Genomic DNA, 20,134 nt, shown 5'->3' with positions numbered 1-20,134 from the left:
ACAGAGGAACATGCAAGATGGGGTCCGTGTTTCGGAGCGAAGAGATGTGTTTGTCGCAACTTTTCCTTCAGGTGGAGTCGGCCTATTGCTGTGTGGCAGAACTTGGCGAGCTGGGCCTGGTTCAGTTCAGAGATGTGAGTAGCCATTGGAAACCATTGGGTGGATAAGGATTTTAGGAGTGCCCTTTGAATTTTGCAAAGGTTAATAAATATTTATTTTAAAAAATACTGAAATGAAGTTCTCATCCATGCTTAGTCACCGCTTTGCAGTAGTAAGCAACAAATGTAGTTAGAATTTTTAACTTTACACTGAAAGAAAAATAAAAAGATAAGAAGATATAAGGAATGTGTTATTACTCCAAGAGAATTTTGAAGATAATAGGAATGAGTTAGTTCGAATATACTAATTGTACCCGATTTTGCTGACACTGCAATGTTTGATGTTATAATTTGATGTTTGTTGTTAAATGTTATAAGTGTGGATGACATCTATATACCGGTAAATGTTTTTTTACTGCTGCAATTATTTTGAATAAAGATATATATTTTTTAAAAAGGTAGATTCACCTGTATTACTTTGTGTAATCTATTATTTAGTTGAATGTGAATGTGAACAGCTTCCAAAGAAAGTTTGTGAATGAAGTGAGAAGATGTGAATCCTTGGAAAGGATCCTTCGTAAGTAGATTTTGTTTTATTTCATTTTATTTCCGCAGGACTGTATTTAGTGAAGCAATCAAACAACAGAGTGGATTTCTCTCTCACAAAACCAAAGAAATTCAAACTTCAGTCACTTTCTTGTAAAGGTTGTTGACTCCTGCTCTTTCCAGATTTTTTTTTCTTTTATTTTAACATTCAATAGGTGTCCAGAAATTCTGTGTAAATTGGAATGGAAGATAGTGAATGGTTTTCTGGGAGCCTTTTAACATGCCATTTCCTTGCTTTAATCATTGAATTTTGTGAGGCTTCAGATGATTATGGCCTCCATTTGTCATTCTCCCTTGTCTTTTTGCTTTTTCTATCTTTTTTCTTATCAGAGAAAATATTTAAGGAGAAAAAAGAAAGAACACCTGCAGAGTATTTTCTAACTGATAGTGTGAGGAGCCCTCTGTCGTTATTAGGGAAGGGGCCATGTCTCAAAGGTACAGAGGGCATACTTTTAATGCATGCAATCCCAGGTTCTATTCTAGCTAAAAAGAGATTGGGTGAAAGATGATATAGAAGACCTCCACCTGACACAATGGAGAGCTACTGACTATCACAAAAGACAGTACAGGGACTTGTATGGACCAAAAGTTTGCTCTGGTGTAATGCAGTTTCTGATGGTTACAGGGTAAGAGCTGTTTGAGTCTATGACCTCTTCCACATGACACAGTTATAGCACTTTGATATCACTTTAACTGCCATGGCTGCATCCCATGGAATCATGGGATTTGTAATTTGGTGCTGTATGAGAGCTCTCTGGCTAAGAAGTTTAAATACCTCATGAAACTGCAAATCACTTAGCACATTCTTTGGGAGAAGGGAAGCCCATTCAGACTTTTGCTTAAAAATAAATTGGCTGAGCCAAACCAGTCCAGCAGGTTTCAGCTAACCCTTTCCTTCTCAGAATCAGAGAGTTGGAAGTAATCTTGAGAGATCATCCAGATCATCTGCCTGATGGTAGAGACCCAACTGACTATACCAATCTTGCCTATCTGGCTTGGCAAAGTCCCAGGTTTTCTTTTCCCCTGACATAGGTTTCTGCAGATAGGTGTGGCTTCACATAATTCCACAATTCCCCCCATTTTGTTTTATTAAATATGAGTGCGGTGGAATATTAGTCCCAGTTAATGGAATACAGAATTGTTTGCTAGTGGACAGAGTAGCACCAAAAAAGAAAGGGCTTCTTCACCTCCAGTACTTTACCATTCTTGTTTTTGTTAACCGTCCATGAGTCATCCCTGACTCATGATGACCTTGTAGATGAGACATCTCCCAGAACCCCTGTCCTCTGCTGCTCAGCTCAGATCCTGCAAATTCAGGCTCATGATTTCCATGATTAAGTCTGTCCTCTGTCCATAAGACTGTCCACTCACCTTGAATACCGATGTGCGAGAAAGGTGGGACATAAATCCTTGAAATAAATAAATAAATAAATATTGACCTTCAGTCTTCCTCTCCTTCGACTACCTTCTACCTTTCTTAGCATTATTGTCTTTTCTAATGAGTCATGCCTTCTCATGATATGGCCAAAGTACAACAGCCTCAATTTAATCATCCTGGCTTCCAGGGAGAGTTCAGGTTTGATCTGTTCTAGGACCCATTTGTTTGTCTTTTTGGCTGTCCTCAGTATCCTGAGCACTCTTCTCCAGCACCACATCACAAATGAGTTGATTTTCTTTTTATCTGCTTTCTTCGCTGTCCAGCTCTCACATCTGTACATGGTGATGGGGAATACACTGTCTTGGACGATTCTAACTTTAGTGCTCTGATGTGTATTTAAGGATCTTGTCTAGGGTTTGTTTGTTTTTTCATTACTGCCCTTCCCATTCCTAGCCATCTTATTTCTTGACTACAGTCTTCTTCCTGATCAATGTTTGATCCAAGGTATGGGAAATCTAACTATTTCGATTTCCTCATTGTCTAGGTTGAAATTATGTAGATCTTCCACTGTCATTTTTTTTCTTTCTGTATTATTGCAAAAAAAAAAAAAAATAGTTGGCTTGATTCTTCTCTTTGGTGTACTCACAGGCTTCCTAGAAATTGAGATGGGAGATGAGATACTGTTTCATAAGCCTGGGAAATATCCCGAGACTCCACTACCAAGAGAAATGATTGATCTAGAGGTAAGGCATTTGTGATAGCTACATGCATGTGTCAATCATGGTCTGAGAAGAAATAGGAGAAACTGTTCTTTCTTGTCAAACTTATGGTTATCTGGAGGCCTTCTGATGACAGAGGGTTAATTGGGACTGTCTCTGCCAAATGGAGACAGTTGGAGGGGCATGGAAGCCTTGCTTGAATGAGGTGGAAGAGAGGTCCTCAGAAGGTCTCCAGACAATTCTAGTTTTGCCAGTTGACTTGGGGTGGAGTTTGGGAGAGGAGGATTCCACATAACATGGCCAAAGTGGCTCCCTCTTGAAAAGTAGTGAAGGTCACTTCTTTAAGGAAAGAAAAGATAAATTGCTATATGCTCTCTCTTAAGTGAACATGTCTTGACTAAATTCTGATATGAGAGTTGGGGGAGGGGATCGACCAGTTTTCTCTACTGCCTGCTTAAATTTATGGAACATGAATTCCAGCAGAGGCGCGTCGTCCTTTCTGTTTGGCAAGAAGGAGGGTAGTCTAGAAAGTCTAGAAGGACCAAGGGCCACAAAAACAGCTTTGGGTCTGTATGCATCCTCCCCTGCGCTAGTACTGTAAATGTATTCATTATTACAGCCTCCGGGAGTTGAGAAATACAGGAGAGCTTTGTATCCTAAAAAAGCAATTGCTACAAAAGTTGTTAGCAACTCAACGCTGTCATTCATCATTTCCCTTACTGCTAACTGAAGATTTGTTGTGTTTCTGTTACTTATTTTAGTGTCTGTACATAATTTGAATCGTTCATGAATCATTCATGCTCAGAAACAGATTGCTGCAAGATTGCCTAACCTGCCGAGAGACATATTTTGAAAGGTTTACCACATAATAATCCATCTTTGTAGTAATCTGTTTTGTCAGCATCAAGGTGCGTGAAGGAATAATTGGATCTGCCTTTGTTTTTGTTTTTTCTCTGCCTATTAACAGGCAGTTTTGGAGAAACTGGAAGGGGAGCTACAAGAGGCCAACCAGAACCTGCAAGCATTGAGGCAGAACTTTCTAGAACTCACTGAACTAAAGCATCTTCTGAAGAAAACCCAGGACTTTTTTGAGGTAATGTCAAGTTTAAATATGTCATAGGACTTGGTGAATATGATTTAGTTAAGACTTGCGGCAACCCATACAGCCCTTGTTCAAACTGTGGCCAAGATTCTTAATGAAGCTGGTAGAACATAAAGTTCTGCCAACACATTTACATGGAAGTCTGACTGCCAAAGAGGAATGGCAAAGGTTCCCAACCAGGTAGTGGCATGAAGAAACGAGCTTTCCCTGTGTATCCCTGGAGCCAGTCAGTAGCCATTTTAAGTCAGGTGTAGAGCTGCACCGTGGTGCCATCCCCCATCAGTTAAACAGCCTGGAAGAACTGTTGCATAGGATATCTCTTTATACACTTGTGGAAAAGTTTGAGGGCCAGCATGGTGTAGTAGTTTGAGCATTGGACTATAATTCTGGAGACCAGGGTTCAAGTCTATGCCCAAGCATAAAAACCCACTGGGTAACCTTGGGCAAGTCACACTCTCTCAACTTCAGAGGATGGCAATGGCAAATCCCTTCTTAAGAAACTTGCCAAGAAAACACTATGATAGGTTCACCTTAGGGTTGCCATAAGTAAAAAATGACTTGGAGGCATACAACAATAACAAGAACAAGTGTAAAGCTCCAAGAGGATATTAATCTGTATGGGAACAGTGGCCCGCACAATTCCCTCTGCAGGATACAAAATGTAATAAAGGGGCCTAACTCTGTTGTGTGACTTCAAGTCATTTCTGACATGGTGACTCTAAGGTGAACCTATCATTGGGATCCCTGGGGCTGAGAGTATGTGACTTACCCAAGGTCACCCAGTAGATTTTCATGGCCAAGCAGGGATTCAAACCCTAGTCTCCTGAGTTGTAGTCCAATGCTCAAAAACCATTACACCACACATATTCAGGGGCCTGTAAAACCTGTTAGCTGTACATATCCCTTTTTTTCTGGGATCTTGGTGCCTTTTATTTGTATTGTGCTTATCCCTCCCTCCTTTTGCCAGTTAGCTATCACACTCATTTGGCTCTTCAAGCTGGTACTCAAAATCTGCTAGCAGGAACTAAGGGTCAAACTCTGTTATTTGAATTGTGATACTAGCAACTACATTGGGCCTTTTGAAAATCTGAGTACTAGACATGTATGTTTGTATTTTCTTCCAGGATTGCAATGTATGGATTTTTTTGTTGTGTGCCTTCAAGATATTTCTAACTTATGGTGACCCTAAAGCAACCGAATCATGGGGTTTTCTTGGCAATATTTTTCAGAAGAGGTTTGCCATTGCTTTCACCTGAGGCTGTGAGCATGTAACTTGCACAAGGTGACTTAGTGGGTTTCATGGCTGAGCTGGGACTTGAACCCTAGTCTCCAGAGTTATAGCCCAACATTCAAATCACTATGCCAGACTGACTCCTTTTAACATCTCTTTTCAAGTCCCAGTCCTGATAAAAATTGCTCCTCCTATGTGTCAATTAGGTCTTAAGGAAACCTCTGATTGGGTAGTAGTGAGACCTTTTTCCTTCTCCTGTGGCTACTTAGAGAGCCAGTGTGGCATAGTGGTTTGAGCATTGGACCAGATTCAAATCTGGCTTGAACATGGAAACCCACAGGGCGACCTTGCGTAAGTCACACACTCTCAGCCTCAGAGGATAGCTATAGCAACCCCCCTCTGAAAAAACTTGTCAAGAAGTTTAGCATCACGTTAGAGTTGCCGTAAGTCAGAAACGACTTGAAGGCACACAACAACAACAGTGGCCACTTACCACGAAACAAAAAGCATGATTTGGACTGAAAACATGGTTGAGGAAGGAAGGGTGGACCTGCCCTGTCTGTGCTCTACAGTATATCGTATCCTTCAGTTTGGGTGAAGGCCTATAATATGTGAAGTCAGTGAAGTATTTGGCACCTGAGATAGAAAACCTCCATTAATATCTGTCAGACATCCTGGATGTAAAAATATAGTGGTTTTTAATTAAATAACTAACTCTTTGCCCTTTCATGATGCTGCCCAACTGTAATGGTTGAGTCAGCCATGTCAAAATCCCTAATCCAGGAGTGGGGAAACATTGGCTCTCCAGATGTTTCAAAAGACAATAATTATTTTTTAAGCTATAACATGTAGAGGACCATGCATTCTCTATTCCTGCCCTTTCTCCACTCAGTACCTCACACAACAATGCCTAAGGTATCAATATCATCTTAACCAATTAAAGATTTTGGTATAGCTATGGCCTGAAACAACATAAATAAGAGTGATAATAGCAGTAATGAGAAATGACAAACATTTTCTTCTGCTAATTTTCAAGATAGCGAGCTTAATATCATTCCTGCTTTCAGACTGAAACTAATTTGCCTGATGATTTCTTCAATGAAGACACCTCTGGGCTTTTGGAGTTAAGAAGCACACCGGCAGCAGTTGCTGCAAAACTGGGGTCAGTATTGTTTCTGTTTATTTCCACAAAGACTTTTCCTCTCAATGGAGTTTATCATACAGAGGAAAATTGGAAGTTTAAACGGGGTTTTTCCCTTGAAAATCATGTGATTACTATTAAATCGCAATTAAGATTTTCACACAGAAGGGTCATTATCCCAGGAATAACCAGGCAATTGAATAACCAGGCAATAAACAGCAACAAATCATTCCTGGGGAAATCCCGTGAATGATTTGTTGTTGTTTGTTGCCTGGTTATTCACTGGTTAATGGCACTTTAATTGCTTTTCAGTGCGACATTGTGTGAAAACCTTCATCGCAATTGCATGATTTTGGCAGGATATTCCCAGAATAATGGCCATTTAATCTTGATGTTGTGTGAAAAACCTAATTGAGAATGCACATTGTTCACAAGATAATCCCCATTTATACTTCCAGTTGTCCCCGTGTGATAAAGTCCTTAGGTTTACCATATTGTGGAATGCAAAAAAAGAGGGCATATTTACCAACTGTCTGCTTCAAAACACTGATCGCTGTTATGACTCTGGCAGCATCTGTGGGCAGGAGGTGAAGCAGCAGTGGACATTTTAAAAATCCACCCAGGCAGAAATTTTAACTCTGAAAAAGAGGATATGTTTTAGAAAAAGAGTGTATATGGTAACCCTACTTTAGAGACACAACACATAATTCTACATCTACATCATGCCATTTTAGGAAGCAGAGGTGGACTGCTTATGGCCCTCTAGGGGTTGTTGGACTACAGCTCATATCATTCCTTATCATTGGTTATGTTGGCTAGGATTGATGGGAATTGCAGCACAACAATGTCTAGAGGTCCTGCTCCTCTCTGAGCTGGGACATCCTGGGAATTAGAGTTTTGTGTGCAAGCCATAGAGTTAAAAGTTGGTCTATTCTTTACTTATATGTTTTAATTAATATCTTCAAGCATTACTTTATAAAAGAAAATTCTTGACAGCATACCACATAGAATTAGCAACTGTACAGGTAGAACTGGCTATGGCTAGAGTTACCTGTAGTGCAGCTAGAGTTAGCTATGGCTAGAGTTAGCTGTGGTGCCATTCCAACCATGGTAATGTGAGCCCTTTCTTTATGCGAGGGATCTATTCTGGACTCCTCAGCGTAAAGCGAATTCCACCTATGCTCGAGCCCCATTTAAATGAATGGGGCTTGTGCACGTGGTGGTGCAGCGGCGCGCACATGCCATGGGCGCACACCCCATTGTTTCCTATGGGACACGCTGCCCCTTCTTCCCCATGTGGGAAGTTTATGTTGAAAGCCACGTAAAGTGCGCCCACGTATGATGCGGGCACACTGTACTGTCTTTTGGATTGGTTGCTGCTGTGAGATGAGAGGCTGTGTTGACAGTAGCACTGCTGGTGGTAGGGTCTCCCATGTCAGATAGGCTTTTGCAGTAGTGGTGGTGACATTGGTGGTGGATCTCCTAGAGACAATGGCAGTGGCACCATAGCTAACACTTGTTTGTACTGAGCAGCAGGAGGCACTGGCAAACCACTTCTGAAATGTCTTTTATCATGAAAACCCTAAGATGAGAGAATTCAAAATGACACAATAGATAGTGCTGGAAGATGAGACCTGCAGGTCAGAAGGCACTCAGCAAGCTACTGGAGAAGAGCTGAGGACAAGTACATCTGGCACTGTGTATCTAATGATACGCTTGGATTCAAGCCGAAAGAACAATATAATAGGAGAGAATGATTTTCAGTGCCTCACTCTCTGAAATGCTAGACATTTGGGGAATGAATAACATTTTCATGGAGGGATAGAATTCTTATTTGGAGGACAATGGCCTCATTCTCCCCCTGCCCCTGGTAACTGTGTTTCTAGATATACATAAATATTGACTTAAGATCAATTGATTCCATGGATCTAGTATAGTTGGGGGCAGAGAAAGATCCCTTAGGTGCAACAAGTCAGTTGTAAGTGTGACCCAGCCAGGAGAAAGAAAACACTGCAGATGAAGCTTTCATCGTGGGTGGATGCTAGCTCAGAAACAGGACAGCAGATTCATGTGCTGTGCAAGTGAGTGAGGCAGCATTAAGTCATGTGCATCCATATGTGAATCAGCTAAATACATAAAGATGACCAATCTGTTTTTACACATATGTGGAATGTTTCTTAGTCTCTCTAGTGCTTAGCCCGTGCAGAAGGAATCCATTTTGGCCATGTATCCATTTTGTTTTGTGTTCCACAGATTCATAGCTGGTGTGATCAAGAGGGAAAGGATGGTGCCTTTTGAGCGTTTGCTTTGGAGAGCTTGCCGAGGGAACATCTATTTGAGGTTCAGTGAAATGGATACTCCTCTGGAAGATCCTATCACTGTAGGTGTAGATGTCTTTTTCATATTGCCATTTCTAGTACTGTGTTTGATGTACAGTACAGTTAAATTGCTTGTGCAGCATTTGGTTGGCTGTATAATTATTTAAAAAATTCTGCCTACATTGTGTTTATTTTCTCCAGAAAGAAGAGATGAAAAAGAATGTCTTCATTATTTTCTACCAAGGGGAGCAGCTCAGACAGAAAATCAAGAAGATTTGTGATGGGTAAAAGAAACAACTGTTGCTATATATTTAGGTTTTTTTTATTTTTATTTTTTACTTAAGCTGATGAGATGTATTGATCAACATAGTTTAGGGACAAATAAGACTCCAACATAGGTTCAAGAATCATGGCACCTGGTCCCACATTCTGTGACACACCTGCTTCTTTCTTTTCTGTTATTTGTGAGTTGGACTTTGGACCTTGTTTTTGTGATCTGTTGATTGTGATCTGTGGATAGGTGTACGCAAGGGTTGAGCAAAGTGTGACTCTCCAGATATTACTGAACAGCATAGTAAGGCATGCTGGAAGTTCTAATTTAGCAACATTGTGAGGGCTATATGTCACCCACTGCATGCCTATGTAGGGTCTACACATAAGTAGCCCTCTGTGTAAACATGGGATTGGATTCAATCTATGTTGGCTCCCATTGAAATCAACTAGCTTTTACTATTACTGTAAACCCAGCCCAGCAAGTCCAGGGATGAAACTTATGTTCTTTATAATCCAGGTTATCAATTCTGAAAGGTTTAAACCTTTGCACTAGCTTATATCTCTTCTTTCCTGTTGGGAGCTTTGCAGTTGTTTCCATTTCTGCAGTTCATCTAATCCTTCCATCTATTAGTGATGTTCATGGTTCTATCCTTATTTATTTTGTAGTCATTGGATTTTGAGGGGATTCCAGCTCCCAGAATTCTGAGAGATGTAGTCCTCAAAGTTATTTTGTTAAGTATTATTCAATTATACATTCAGTTGATGGATTTAACATTGATTTAGATTATCACATATGTAAAATGATTATCTTAAAGCATTTTGACTCATGTCAAAACAACCCCATCCATGAACAAGTTGAGCGAATTGACAAGCTTGGGTGAAATCTGGCAGTTTGCAAAAGTACTTTTAATCTCAAATCATTTCTATCTTCCAAATGAAGAAATTTATGAAGTTTGGTACGTTCTTTTTAAAAAATGAACCAAAACGAAATTCCCATCTCTTGTCACCTACCTCCCTTTTCTCAACTTGATAGCAAATCTGATCTGGAAAATATCAAATATTAGGTCAATTTATTCAAAGCATGAAGAAACGCATCTACTATGCAACCCTTACCTTCTAGTTGTATGCCAACAATCATCGGTTCAAAGCAAGGGTTAGCAAAATGTGGGTCATGGGCAGCAGGCAGCTCCCCAGGGCCATTTTTGTGGTCCAAGGGTCACCCAGGACTAAAAAAAAAAAAAGGGGGGGGGTTTGCTTCAGAATGCCCAAAAATGATGGCTAGGGGGTGTAGAGGTCATTTCCACATTTTTGGACTCCCCTGAACCCCTTGGTTTTACTCAAAATGCTCTCTGGGGCCCAGGAGGTACCAAAAATATGCCTCCACAACCCATAGAATGTGTTTCAGGGCAAAAAAATATTTGTGTGTGTGTTTGTGTGTGTGTGAGAGAGAGAGAGAGTAGGTACAGCCTTTCGAGGTGTCTTGGAGGACTAATGTGGACTAGTCTTCACTTGCCCATCCCTGGTAACCACAATTCTTACCTTGCTATTTCAAGTTGATGTATCCCTCCCCAGCTTGGACCACTGCTGGCAATCCTGGTCATGGTGTGCTTTTGTCATTCCTTACAGACATTTGCCACGTAATTTGTGCTACTGAAAACTGCTAATATTTCCCAGCAGCTAGACTGAAGAGACACAGTTTGTACTTCACTGCAGAGATACCCCCTATTACAGTGGTCTACCCCTTGTAGTTTTTGCTACAAGTTGTTTTGTTTTTTTTAGTAGGTAGTGACATTGATTTACCAATCTCACAAATTAAAATTCTCACAGACACATAGCTTGGAAAATTTAGTTTTTGGATCACATTTCTGCTAGTCCCTCAGTTTGCTATGCTAAATGGGAAGATTCTGGGAGGTATGGTCTAAAAAGGTAATTTCCATGCTTTTCATATACAGGTTTATTTTATTTTATTTTATTTTAAAAAGGAGGAGGCAGATCAACACCAACAAAAAATGACAGCACTGTCCGGATCTACCTCTCTTTCACTTGTGGATGCTGGGAAGCTGCTGTGAACACAGCAGCAGATTTATCAAACTGAAAGCTCCCTGGCGATTTCTCCTTGAGCTTTCCTAGATGAATGTGTCATTATGGTAAAAATGACACCGTTAGGAGATCAAAGCCATATTGCCATGATAATGTGGGGAGGGGTGTGAAATGCTTGTTGGTTGCAGTAAAGAGGAATAACCTGTCGGAAATGATTATAAAGTCCAATTTAAAAATGTATGTTAAGAACTCTGTGGCATATGAAGTTGTGCAAAGGGACTAGGAGGCTTGCCTTGGCGTTTTAAGAAATAGTATTTTGTCAAAGATCCTATTTCAGAGTTGGAGATTATTATGGATTTGAAGCACTTTTTGCCTGAAATTGAAAGGGCACAGTACTAGGTGGACTCCTGTTCTCTTGTTCATGGATAAGCAAAGACTGTCAAGGGGTAGTAACTGCCTGTATAATGGAGACAAAGCATGGTGTTTTGAGGTAGACTTATTGCAGCTACAGTATACTCATGACTGAAATATCGAGCTATTTTCATTACTAACTACTAGCTGAGGCAGTATACAAAGAGATCTTGTTGTGCCTTTCTGACTCTGAACAAAAGAAGTTATAGCATTAGCCTTTGTAGGCTTGATCTACTTCCTTGGATACCTGTCCTTCCAGGGCATCAGTTCACTCCGTGCATCTAAGGCAGTAGTAGACCAAGGGATGAAATAGACTGTCCCAAAGGGGCGGCTTCAAGCCGCCCCTAACAAAGCCAGATTGGGTCTGTGGCAACCGCATGCTGCAGCCCCAATCCACCTTTTTGCTGGCTGAAAAAGAAGCTGCAAACAGTATAAATGCTGCATCACTGGAGTGCCTGGAACCCCCCCCCCCCCGTGGAAATGGCCAGGCAGCTTCAAGTTGGCTTCCAGGTGTCTTGGGGGCATGCATCATCTGCATGCCATGCTCCCAAGCTGGCTGGAAGCTGACTTTTTATGCTGGTCTGTTCCAGCTCCAGGTCTATGAGGCTTATGCTACAACTTCTTTTTCTTAATTGGTCTCAAAAGTGCTACAAGATCCCCTTGCATACTGATATTCCAGACTAAGAAACTACAGGAAAAGAGATTCCACCTAAACATTAGGAGGAACTTTCTGACAGTGAGAACTGTTTGACCATGGAACATGTTCCCTCAGAGGGTGGTGGAGTCTCCTTCTTTGAAGGTCTTTAAACAGAGGCTAGATGGCCATCTGTTGGGATGCTTTGATTGTGAGTTCCTGCATGGCAGGGGCTTGGACTGGATGGCCCTTGTGGTCTCTTCCAGTGCTATGATTCTATGAACATGCCTATTCCTGTGAATTCTAACTGACACAGGTTTGTGATTACATGTTGCTAACAGACTAATGAATTACTTGTAATTAATTCCTCTGTGTGATAAATAACACATTACTGAATTACATTATGATTGTAATGTAGCAAGGTATATTGATTATTGCTTTTTTACAGTCAAAGATATTACAAAGATGTTTCAAAGATATTACAAAAAGTTGTTCTGATGACACATTGGCTGGATCTGTTGGTTAAAACCTATTTTGGTCCTGATCTGGGCTCTGGAATAATCTTGTTTTAATGTCTAAGAAATACTTTGGTCCAACAATCACTGTTTGTTCAGTCCTTTTGTTCTTGTTTCCCTGCTAGGTTCCGCGCTACAGTGTACCCTTGCCCAGAGTCTGCTGGAGAGCGCCGAGAAATGGCCGCTGGGGTGAACACAAGAATTGAGGATCTAAACACAGTAGGTGGCCTTTGGCTGTGCTCTTATGATTTGGTGCTAAGCTACAATTGGTGTCACAAGCTGAACCCCAATGGTCCTGACCAGAGCTTGGAAAATTTTTTTGTTGGCAGCATGGCTTACCATGGAATACAAAAAAAAAAAACAACAAATAAATCCACAGAAGAAGCAAGAGATATGTTTTCAGATACTTAAAAGGTGATCTGTTTATTAGTAGAAAAGCCCGGTGCTTTTCATCTTGAAAGTACACTCAAGGCCTTCTTTTGGTGACTATATAAAAATCATAAAAGCACACCACATAAATACATAATATGTTTCGCCAGCATCTATGGCTGGCATCTTCAGAGAAGCCAGCTACAGATGCGGGTGAAACGTCAGGAATAAACTCTTCTAGAACATGGCCACATAGCCTGTAAAACCCACAAAAATATATGGATGCCAACTATGAAAGCTTTCGACTTCACATAATATTGTTTGTTGTTGTGTGCCTTCAAGTCCTTTCCCACGTATGGTAACCCTAAGGCAAACCTATCATGAGATTTTCATTGCAAGTTTCTTCAGAGGGGGTTTGCCATTGCCATCTTCTGAGAGTGAGAGAGTGTGACTTGCCCAACGTCACCCAGTGGGCTTCCATGGTTCAGCTGGTATTCGAACCCTGGTCTCCAGAGTCATAGTCCAACATTCAAACCATGTTCCAAACACAGTCTGGACAACAGGTCAGAAGCTGATTGCTACATAGCTAATGAGCAAGTCAAGTCAAAGAGCAACTTACAGTTTAGCACTTACTTTACTTTAGTACTTTAGTACAAACAGTAAGTCCCAAATAGAGTTCAGCAATGTCCAAGTCAGGTAAAGGCATCCAGAGTCACCAAAGACAGTTCAGGTCAGGTACCTGGCATCCATAGTCAATAAATGTAGTCCAGGTCAAGCAACAGCAACAGCAATAGCAAGTACATTTCTGTACCGCTTACCAGAGCACTTATGCACTCCCTATGCGGTTTACAATGTGTAAGCTAATTGCTCCTAACAAGTTGGGTACTCACTCTAGCAAACTACCGAAGGATGCAAGGCTGAGTGGACCCGAGAGCCCTGCTGAGGATTGAACCCACAACCTCGTAGCTATGAATGGGTGCAGTAAGGGCATTTCACCAGTACACCATACAGAGTTCAGGAACATGATGAGGAGCCAGGTAGTTCAGATAATTTCCAACAACTCCTGGAGGGCAGGTCTGGGAATTTATAGATCAGCAGATCAACACAATTAATTGCTGCTTCCTATAAATTGTTTGAGACCCCCTCAAATTCTCCTTTTGTCTTGGCTCAGCAAATGTAGGTAGGGGTACGTTGTTTTCATCATCTGAATGGGCAGAACTTTTTGCCAGAGCAGGTACTGCACTCTGGTCTGTCTCTGAGACCAGAACCTCCTGGCTCTGGACCCTCCTCCTGCTCTGGTTCAGTAGCAGGTCCCAGCAGGTTCACTGCTTCAGTCTCTGAGTCAGAGTCCATGTCCATGATCTGGAAGCAGGGCATGATAAGCCACTGCACCATGCTGGCTCTATACATAATATATTTGGTTTGCAAATAAAACAAACCAAAAAAATAGTAAATAGTTTTGCCCAGGAAGGAGTTTAGGAATTCCTGGTTCAGAAGTTTCTGAAATTTGATTCTAAATGGGTATGTACATATGAGCCATCATGGTGTAGTGGTGTGCATGTTGGACTAGGACTCTAGAAGACCAGCCTTTTGAATCCCTGCTCAGTCATAGATGCCTACTGATATCAGGGACATCATGGGAGCCAATGTGGTAAAGTTTAGAGTGTTGGGCTGAGGCTTGGGAGATTGTAGTTCCAATCTTTGCAGGGCCTGAAATTCAATGGATGAACATAGGCCAATCAGTCTCTGCCCTGACCACCTGACAGGGTTGTGAAAATGAAGTGGGAAGGAAAGGAAGTGTGTATGCCACCTTGAGCACATTGCAGAAAAAGCAGATTATAATAACAAATAAAATACATATACATATGCATGCATATATTTAAAACAGCAGCTGCTCTTGGATTACTTTTGCTGCTGCAGTTAGGCAAGACCAACTGGGCTTACCAACAGAGCTTGCTTCTGTGCAATTGCTTGACAGTTTTTAAATACCCCTTGCGCTTATCTCCAATTGTGGAGTGGAGATAATTGCAGAAGAAGATTGTAGGCCAGACAAGAGCCCCCCATGGGCCATATGTGGCTCACAGACAGGAGATTTCGAATCTGAACTAGGTCATTGTAGGATTTTTTGTAGATCATCTTCCATCGTGGCATGGCTATTTTTTATATCAAGGCTTTTCAGCCTTTGATCTTTAAATGTTTTGCACTTTAACTACCAAATCCCTGATCATCGACTATGCTAACTGGAGCTTCAAGGAGTTGAATTCCAAAATATCTGGAGGGCCCAAATTTTGATACCCATTGTTATGAAACAGTTTTTATAATAAGGCGATGGTGGGGGAATGAAAACAGCTACAGGACTTGGGTGGCTTTGTAGTAGGTCAAAGGGTGGGTGAGTAATGTTCCTAGAGAACAAAACAAGGGCCTCATTCCCACTTACCTCTTGATTCACTTCCTGCACCGATTCCTAAAACAGGTTCAGCAAACAGCGTGGTTCCCACTATGTTTGCACTGGTTTCAAGAATTGGTGCAGAATGTGACAGCCACAGCTTCCCTGCCATGTTTCCCTCCGTCAAAGAATAGAATAGAATCATACCTGGGTAGATGAGAGGCCGGGGCAGAAGGAGAGAGGCAGGCCAGGAGGACTGAGGACAGAGCATGGAGGTATGGCCAGGAAAGCCACTGCCAGTGGGAACCAAGGCAGATTCGAATCCGATTCGATTCCACTTACTTCCCACTTGGGCTGAATCGATTTATTTCCAAATAAATCGATTCAGCCCAAAAAACACCCCATTTTACCAGCATCTTTTCGATGCGGGTTAAATGGGTAAAAATGAGTAAAAACCATGGTCCCCCTTCCAGATCACCTCAGGGATTCAAATTAAGTGGGAATCATCTTGGTTTACACCGGATTGAGATCCGGTTTAAAATGTAGTGGGAACAACCCCAAAATAGTTAAAGTTTCTTTACTGATGCTTTGTTTACAGGTGATCACCCAAACAGAGTCTCATCGCCAGGGACTGTTGAAGGAAGCATCTGCCAACCTGTGGAGCTGGGGGATCAAGGTGAAAAAAATGAAGGCCATCTACCACATCCTGAATTCTTGCAACATTGATGTCACGCAGCAATGTGTGATTGCAGAGATCTGGTTCCCTGTGGCAGACACATGCAGAATAAAAAGGGCTCTGAATCAAGGAATGGTGAGATGCTGTACATCGATTTATTCACCTGATTTCTGTGAGATTAATGGGCTTTGGATGATTGACTCAGTAGGTTTGCAAGCCACATGTGGCCCCACTCTCATTTTAGAACCTCCCAGGAGAGACTGTCAAAGACACTAAGCCCCCCTTTTCCCCTCAGTTTTGGGGGGGAGGGAAATCATCCTAAATAAATGTGCTTCCCACACTCCTCTGATCCCCAGCACTAATGACAAACCCATTTGGAAGCCAATTTTGGGGGGGAGATCCATCTGAGTGGCCTGCTAACTTGCACATGGGCAAAACCAGGCTCCCAATATAACACCGTTGCCCACCCCTGATTTATATTATAGCTAACCCAGCATATATGGCACTGTTTTTAAGATACAAATAGTACAGTAAATGCATACCTGAGGCCCTTTCATACATTGCTTACATGAAGACACAGTATGTATAGAAAGGCTTGAGGAAGGTGCACTCCAGATGATACAGACATGGGGGGGAGAAGTGCCCTCAGAAAATGTTCTTGTTCTTAAGTGCCCTTGAATTGATCCTGTTTCATGGCAACCCTGTGGATGAGACATCTCCAAGATCCTCTGTCCTCCACTGCTCTGTTTACGTCTTGCAAATTCAGCCCCATGACCTCCCTGACTGAGTCTATCCATCTGGCATGCAGTCTTTCTCTCTTATTACCTTCTAAGTTTATCACGTGGGAGGCAAAACACCCAAATCCCATGGATAAATGGGATTTAAATCCTGGAATATCTTGCAAGAGCGGGATTGTTTTCAGACATGTCGGGTGATTTTGACATTACCCCAACATTAACCCGTGCAGAAAGCCACAAAATTGCACTGCTTTTTAACTTCAGGATTTCCCCGAAGTTAAGAAGCGGTGCAATTTTAAAACTTTCTGCACAGGTTAATGTGTTAATGCCCAAGTCACATGACAGCATCTGAAAACAATTCCGCTCTTGTGGGATATTCGTGGGTTTAAACCTCGTTTATCCACTGGATTTGGGTGCTTCCCTCCCGTGTGATAAATTCCCTAGCGTTACTGTCTTTTCAAGTGAGCCATGCATTCTCAAGAAGCAAAATGCCTAAGTAGCAATCCAAGTATTGTTGTTATGTGCCTTGAAGTCATTTCTGATTTATGGTGACTTTAAGGTGAAGCTCTCATGGCATTTTCTTGACAACATTTGTTCAGAGGAGGTTTGCTATTCCCTGAGGTTGAGAGCATGTGACTTGCCTAAAGTCACCCAGTGGGTTTCATTGCCCACCCAGGAATCAAACCCTGATCTACAGAGTTGCAGTTGAACACTCAAACCACTATGCCACACTGGCTCAAAGAAAAAAATAAAACGTCAGGAACTATTATACTCTACAATTGTATGATTACCCCCTCCTGCTGATTGTTTCATACATTACAATACTGTAACTGATGCCTTTTACTTTCAGTATTTCATTCAGTTTATTGATGAGGGCCAAAAGTATTGGTAGGTGCTATGATAGTTAAACTAGTTTTTAAAGTTGTGATGTATTTATGATCAGAGCTTGGTACTTCACTATCAGAGCATCGAAAATTTATATTTTTGGATCATACCTGCCTAGTCAACATGCCCATTGACCACTCTCCCAAACCCTGGACATCACCATAATCATCATCATTATTTTCACTGCAGGAACGAAGTGGATCTACAATCAACCCTATCCTGACTGCTATACAGACCAAGATGGCTCCTCCCACATTTAACAGAACCAATAAATTCACAGCTGGTTTTCAAAACATAGTTAATGCTTATGGAGTGGGGAATTACAGGGAAATGAATCCAGGTAGATCAACTCAGCTTTATTTCTACCTTTTTAAAAAAAACCCTGAGTGTTTGAAATAAAAATGCAAACGTCATTTATTTATTGATTCTCATTATGCCAGTTTATGCAAGAGCTGCTTGCTTGGCATACATGATATTTTGGTCTTTAGACATCGAATATTTCATAAAATGAAAACAAATTAGCAATGCAGATTCAGGATATAATATTTTAATTATATGTTGTTTTTCTAAGAAAAAGGAAGTGAACAGACAAATATTTCTCCCCTTGGCCTCAATCCAATTGCTAGTCCCAGTTAGAATACACTCACTGACTCAGTGGAATTTACATAAGTGTTGATTTACCATTCAGTAGCTGGTTAGTGAGTTTACCATACTCTCCAACTATCCTGATTTGTTGAGGACACTCCTAGTCAGTCCTCTGCAATCTCCTTTTCTCAGCTGGTTTTAAAATGTCTCAATTTCTCTCCCCCCCCCCCCCCACCTTTTGTCATCAGCTTTTCTGGATAACTGCAAACTGATTCCAAGGGGCAAAAGTAGTTTCTACTCAATTAATTCAGCAGAGGGGACAGGAGAGAGCAGTCTTGCCCTTCCCAGGCAAAAGCAAACTGTTTTTGATTTACCCTTACTGGAGCTAGCAGTTACATTTAAGCCCAAACATATTGTTGGCTCCCGAAGTGCCTAACTTTCAGAAGACAATTATGATAGTTTTCAATTATGCCTAATTTCTGGTAAAGAAAATGCCCTCTTTTTTGCTTGTTTTAGATTGTTGTTGTTGTTATTAGTATTTCATTTTCATCCTGCCTTTACCCCATACTTAAAGTGCAGAAAACTTAGAACAAATTCAATATAAATTTCTTACAAAGACACAAGTCAAAAACATAACTGCAATTAAACAATCCACAGTATTAGAACGGATCAATTCCAAGGCAAAAGATATTCCTATTTCTTGCCCAGCAACCCAGTGATCCTGCAGCCCAAAAAGGGGGGGGGGGGGATATTCAGACAGTGAAAATAATCATGATAGAATCTGGGTTGAATCTTTTTTGTTCACATGAATTTCAAATGCATTTGATTAAGTTGGGGGCAGGGGGCTGCCCAAAAACCCACTTAACCTGAGATAATTGATCTCAGGACGTTTCAGAATTTTCCTAAAAGATTCTCTTTGTCAGCCATGTGAATAACTGATGTGAATAGACTCAGGATAAACTGGGATAAAACTAAGCCTTGAATGTGCTTTAAATACATTCACATCATCATCTCCATCTTTATTCGAGTGCTCACACGTGTGAGCAACAGAACTCACAGGGATGTGCATAGATGTGGTTCCATAGTGTGAACAACAAACCTAGAATGCATGAGTGAGATTATTCGCATAGTCATGCTAAAAACAACATCTGAATGACCCCAAGGAGCAGCATTCCTTCACCGTATGTCCACAGAGAATGCTGGCAACTCTGTGTAACAGCACCATCTGGTGATTGCAGTTGTGACAACACACATTTTAAAATTATATTGTAGTGTCTTTCCATACTTCTGTCCATTCAGCCATGTTCCACTTATATGAGGTGGAGAGATAGATTAAATTCATGACTCTCATTCAACTTTAGCTAAATTGTAGGCCCACTAAAAGTGAAGAGGAATCTCAGAACAGGTCACCTCCTCTTACCACCCCACAGTGTTGAATAATTTAAGTGTTGAATACAGACTTCTTTTTTTATCATTACCATGTGGCCAGATCTTTCATCACCTCGACATAAGCCTGGGAAATGGATTTTCCAGTGGCAGGAAATAGGGCTTTGAACACTGAAATATAGAGTTCCCAGTGGTCCTCATCTTAAGGCTTGACTGCATTAGGTCTATACAGCAAATTTCCCCCAGGATGGATGCGTGGTGTTTACATCATACAGCCCCAAAACCTCGAATCAGGTCTTGACTGTTTACACATCTCCTGAACCTGATTTGGAATTTCCACCCTTTTACCTGTATTAAAAAGACTTACCCTTTGCTCGAAGTTTTCTGGAAATGTGTCAGCGGTAGGCAGCTACCAGGTTGCTACAGATGTGTCACTTTTAGGTCAGAGCAAGGCTGGGTACCTTATTTTGACCTCAGAGTGACCCATGCCCACAGTGGTGATGCTGGCCAGCTTGCAGGGACCATAGCCACTTCAGCAGGTAAATGGTGGGAAGAATTCATGGGAAATACAAGGGCTAAAATAGTCTGGTGCAGCATGAAGTATTCTGGCAAGTATAGACAAGCCCTTAGTAGGCTGAGCTGGG

The 20,134-nt window shown here is 41.4% G+C and overlaps 1 protein-coding gene across 5 annotated transcripts in view; it reads left to right on the top strand.

Annotated features, from left to right (window-relative positions):
- LOC149311794 (V-type proton ATPase 116 kDa subunit a 4-like) overlaps positions 1-20,134 on the top strand; it is a 57,457-nt gene that overhangs the window by 15,278 nt on the left and 22,045 nt on the right. For all 5 annotated transcript variants that reach the window (XM_089527925.1, XM_089527923.1, XM_089527924.1 and 2 more), the window contains 10 exons: positions 5-134; positions 597-675; positions 2,731-2,825; positions 3,769-3,894; positions 6,202-6,296; positions 8,529-8,655; positions 8,795-8,877; positions 12,592-12,685; positions 15,820-16,032; positions 17,709-17,859. In XM_089527925.1, the coding sequence (XP_089384051.1) occupies positions 18-134; positions 597-675; positions 2,731-2,825; positions 3,769-3,894; positions 6,202-6,296; positions 8,529-8,655; positions 8,795-8,877; positions 12,592-12,685; positions 15,820-16,032; positions 17,709-17,859 (1,180 nt within the window). In that variant the 5' untranslated portion in view covers positions 5-17. The remainder of the gene's footprint in view (positions 1-4; positions 135-596; positions 676-2,730; positions 2,826-3,768; positions 3,895-6,201; positions 6,297-8,528; positions 8,656-8,794; positions 8,878-12,591; positions 12,686-15,819; positions 16,033-17,708; positions 17,860-20,134) is intronic.

The sequence above is a fragment of the Sceloporus occidentalis genome, unplaced genomic scaffold (genome assembly GCF_023333645.1).
Source record: "Sceloporus occidentalis isolate IW3139 unplaced genomic scaffold, rSceOcc1.0.p SCAF_5, whole genome shotgun sequence".
NCBI classification, from domain to species: domain Eukaryota; kingdom Metazoa; phylum Chordata; class Lepidosauria; order Squamata; family Phrynosomatidae; genus Sceloporus; species Sceloporus occidentalis.
The sequence above is the reverse complement of the archived record's forward strand: the minus strand, read 5'-3'. Positions and strand labels throughout refer to the sequence as shown.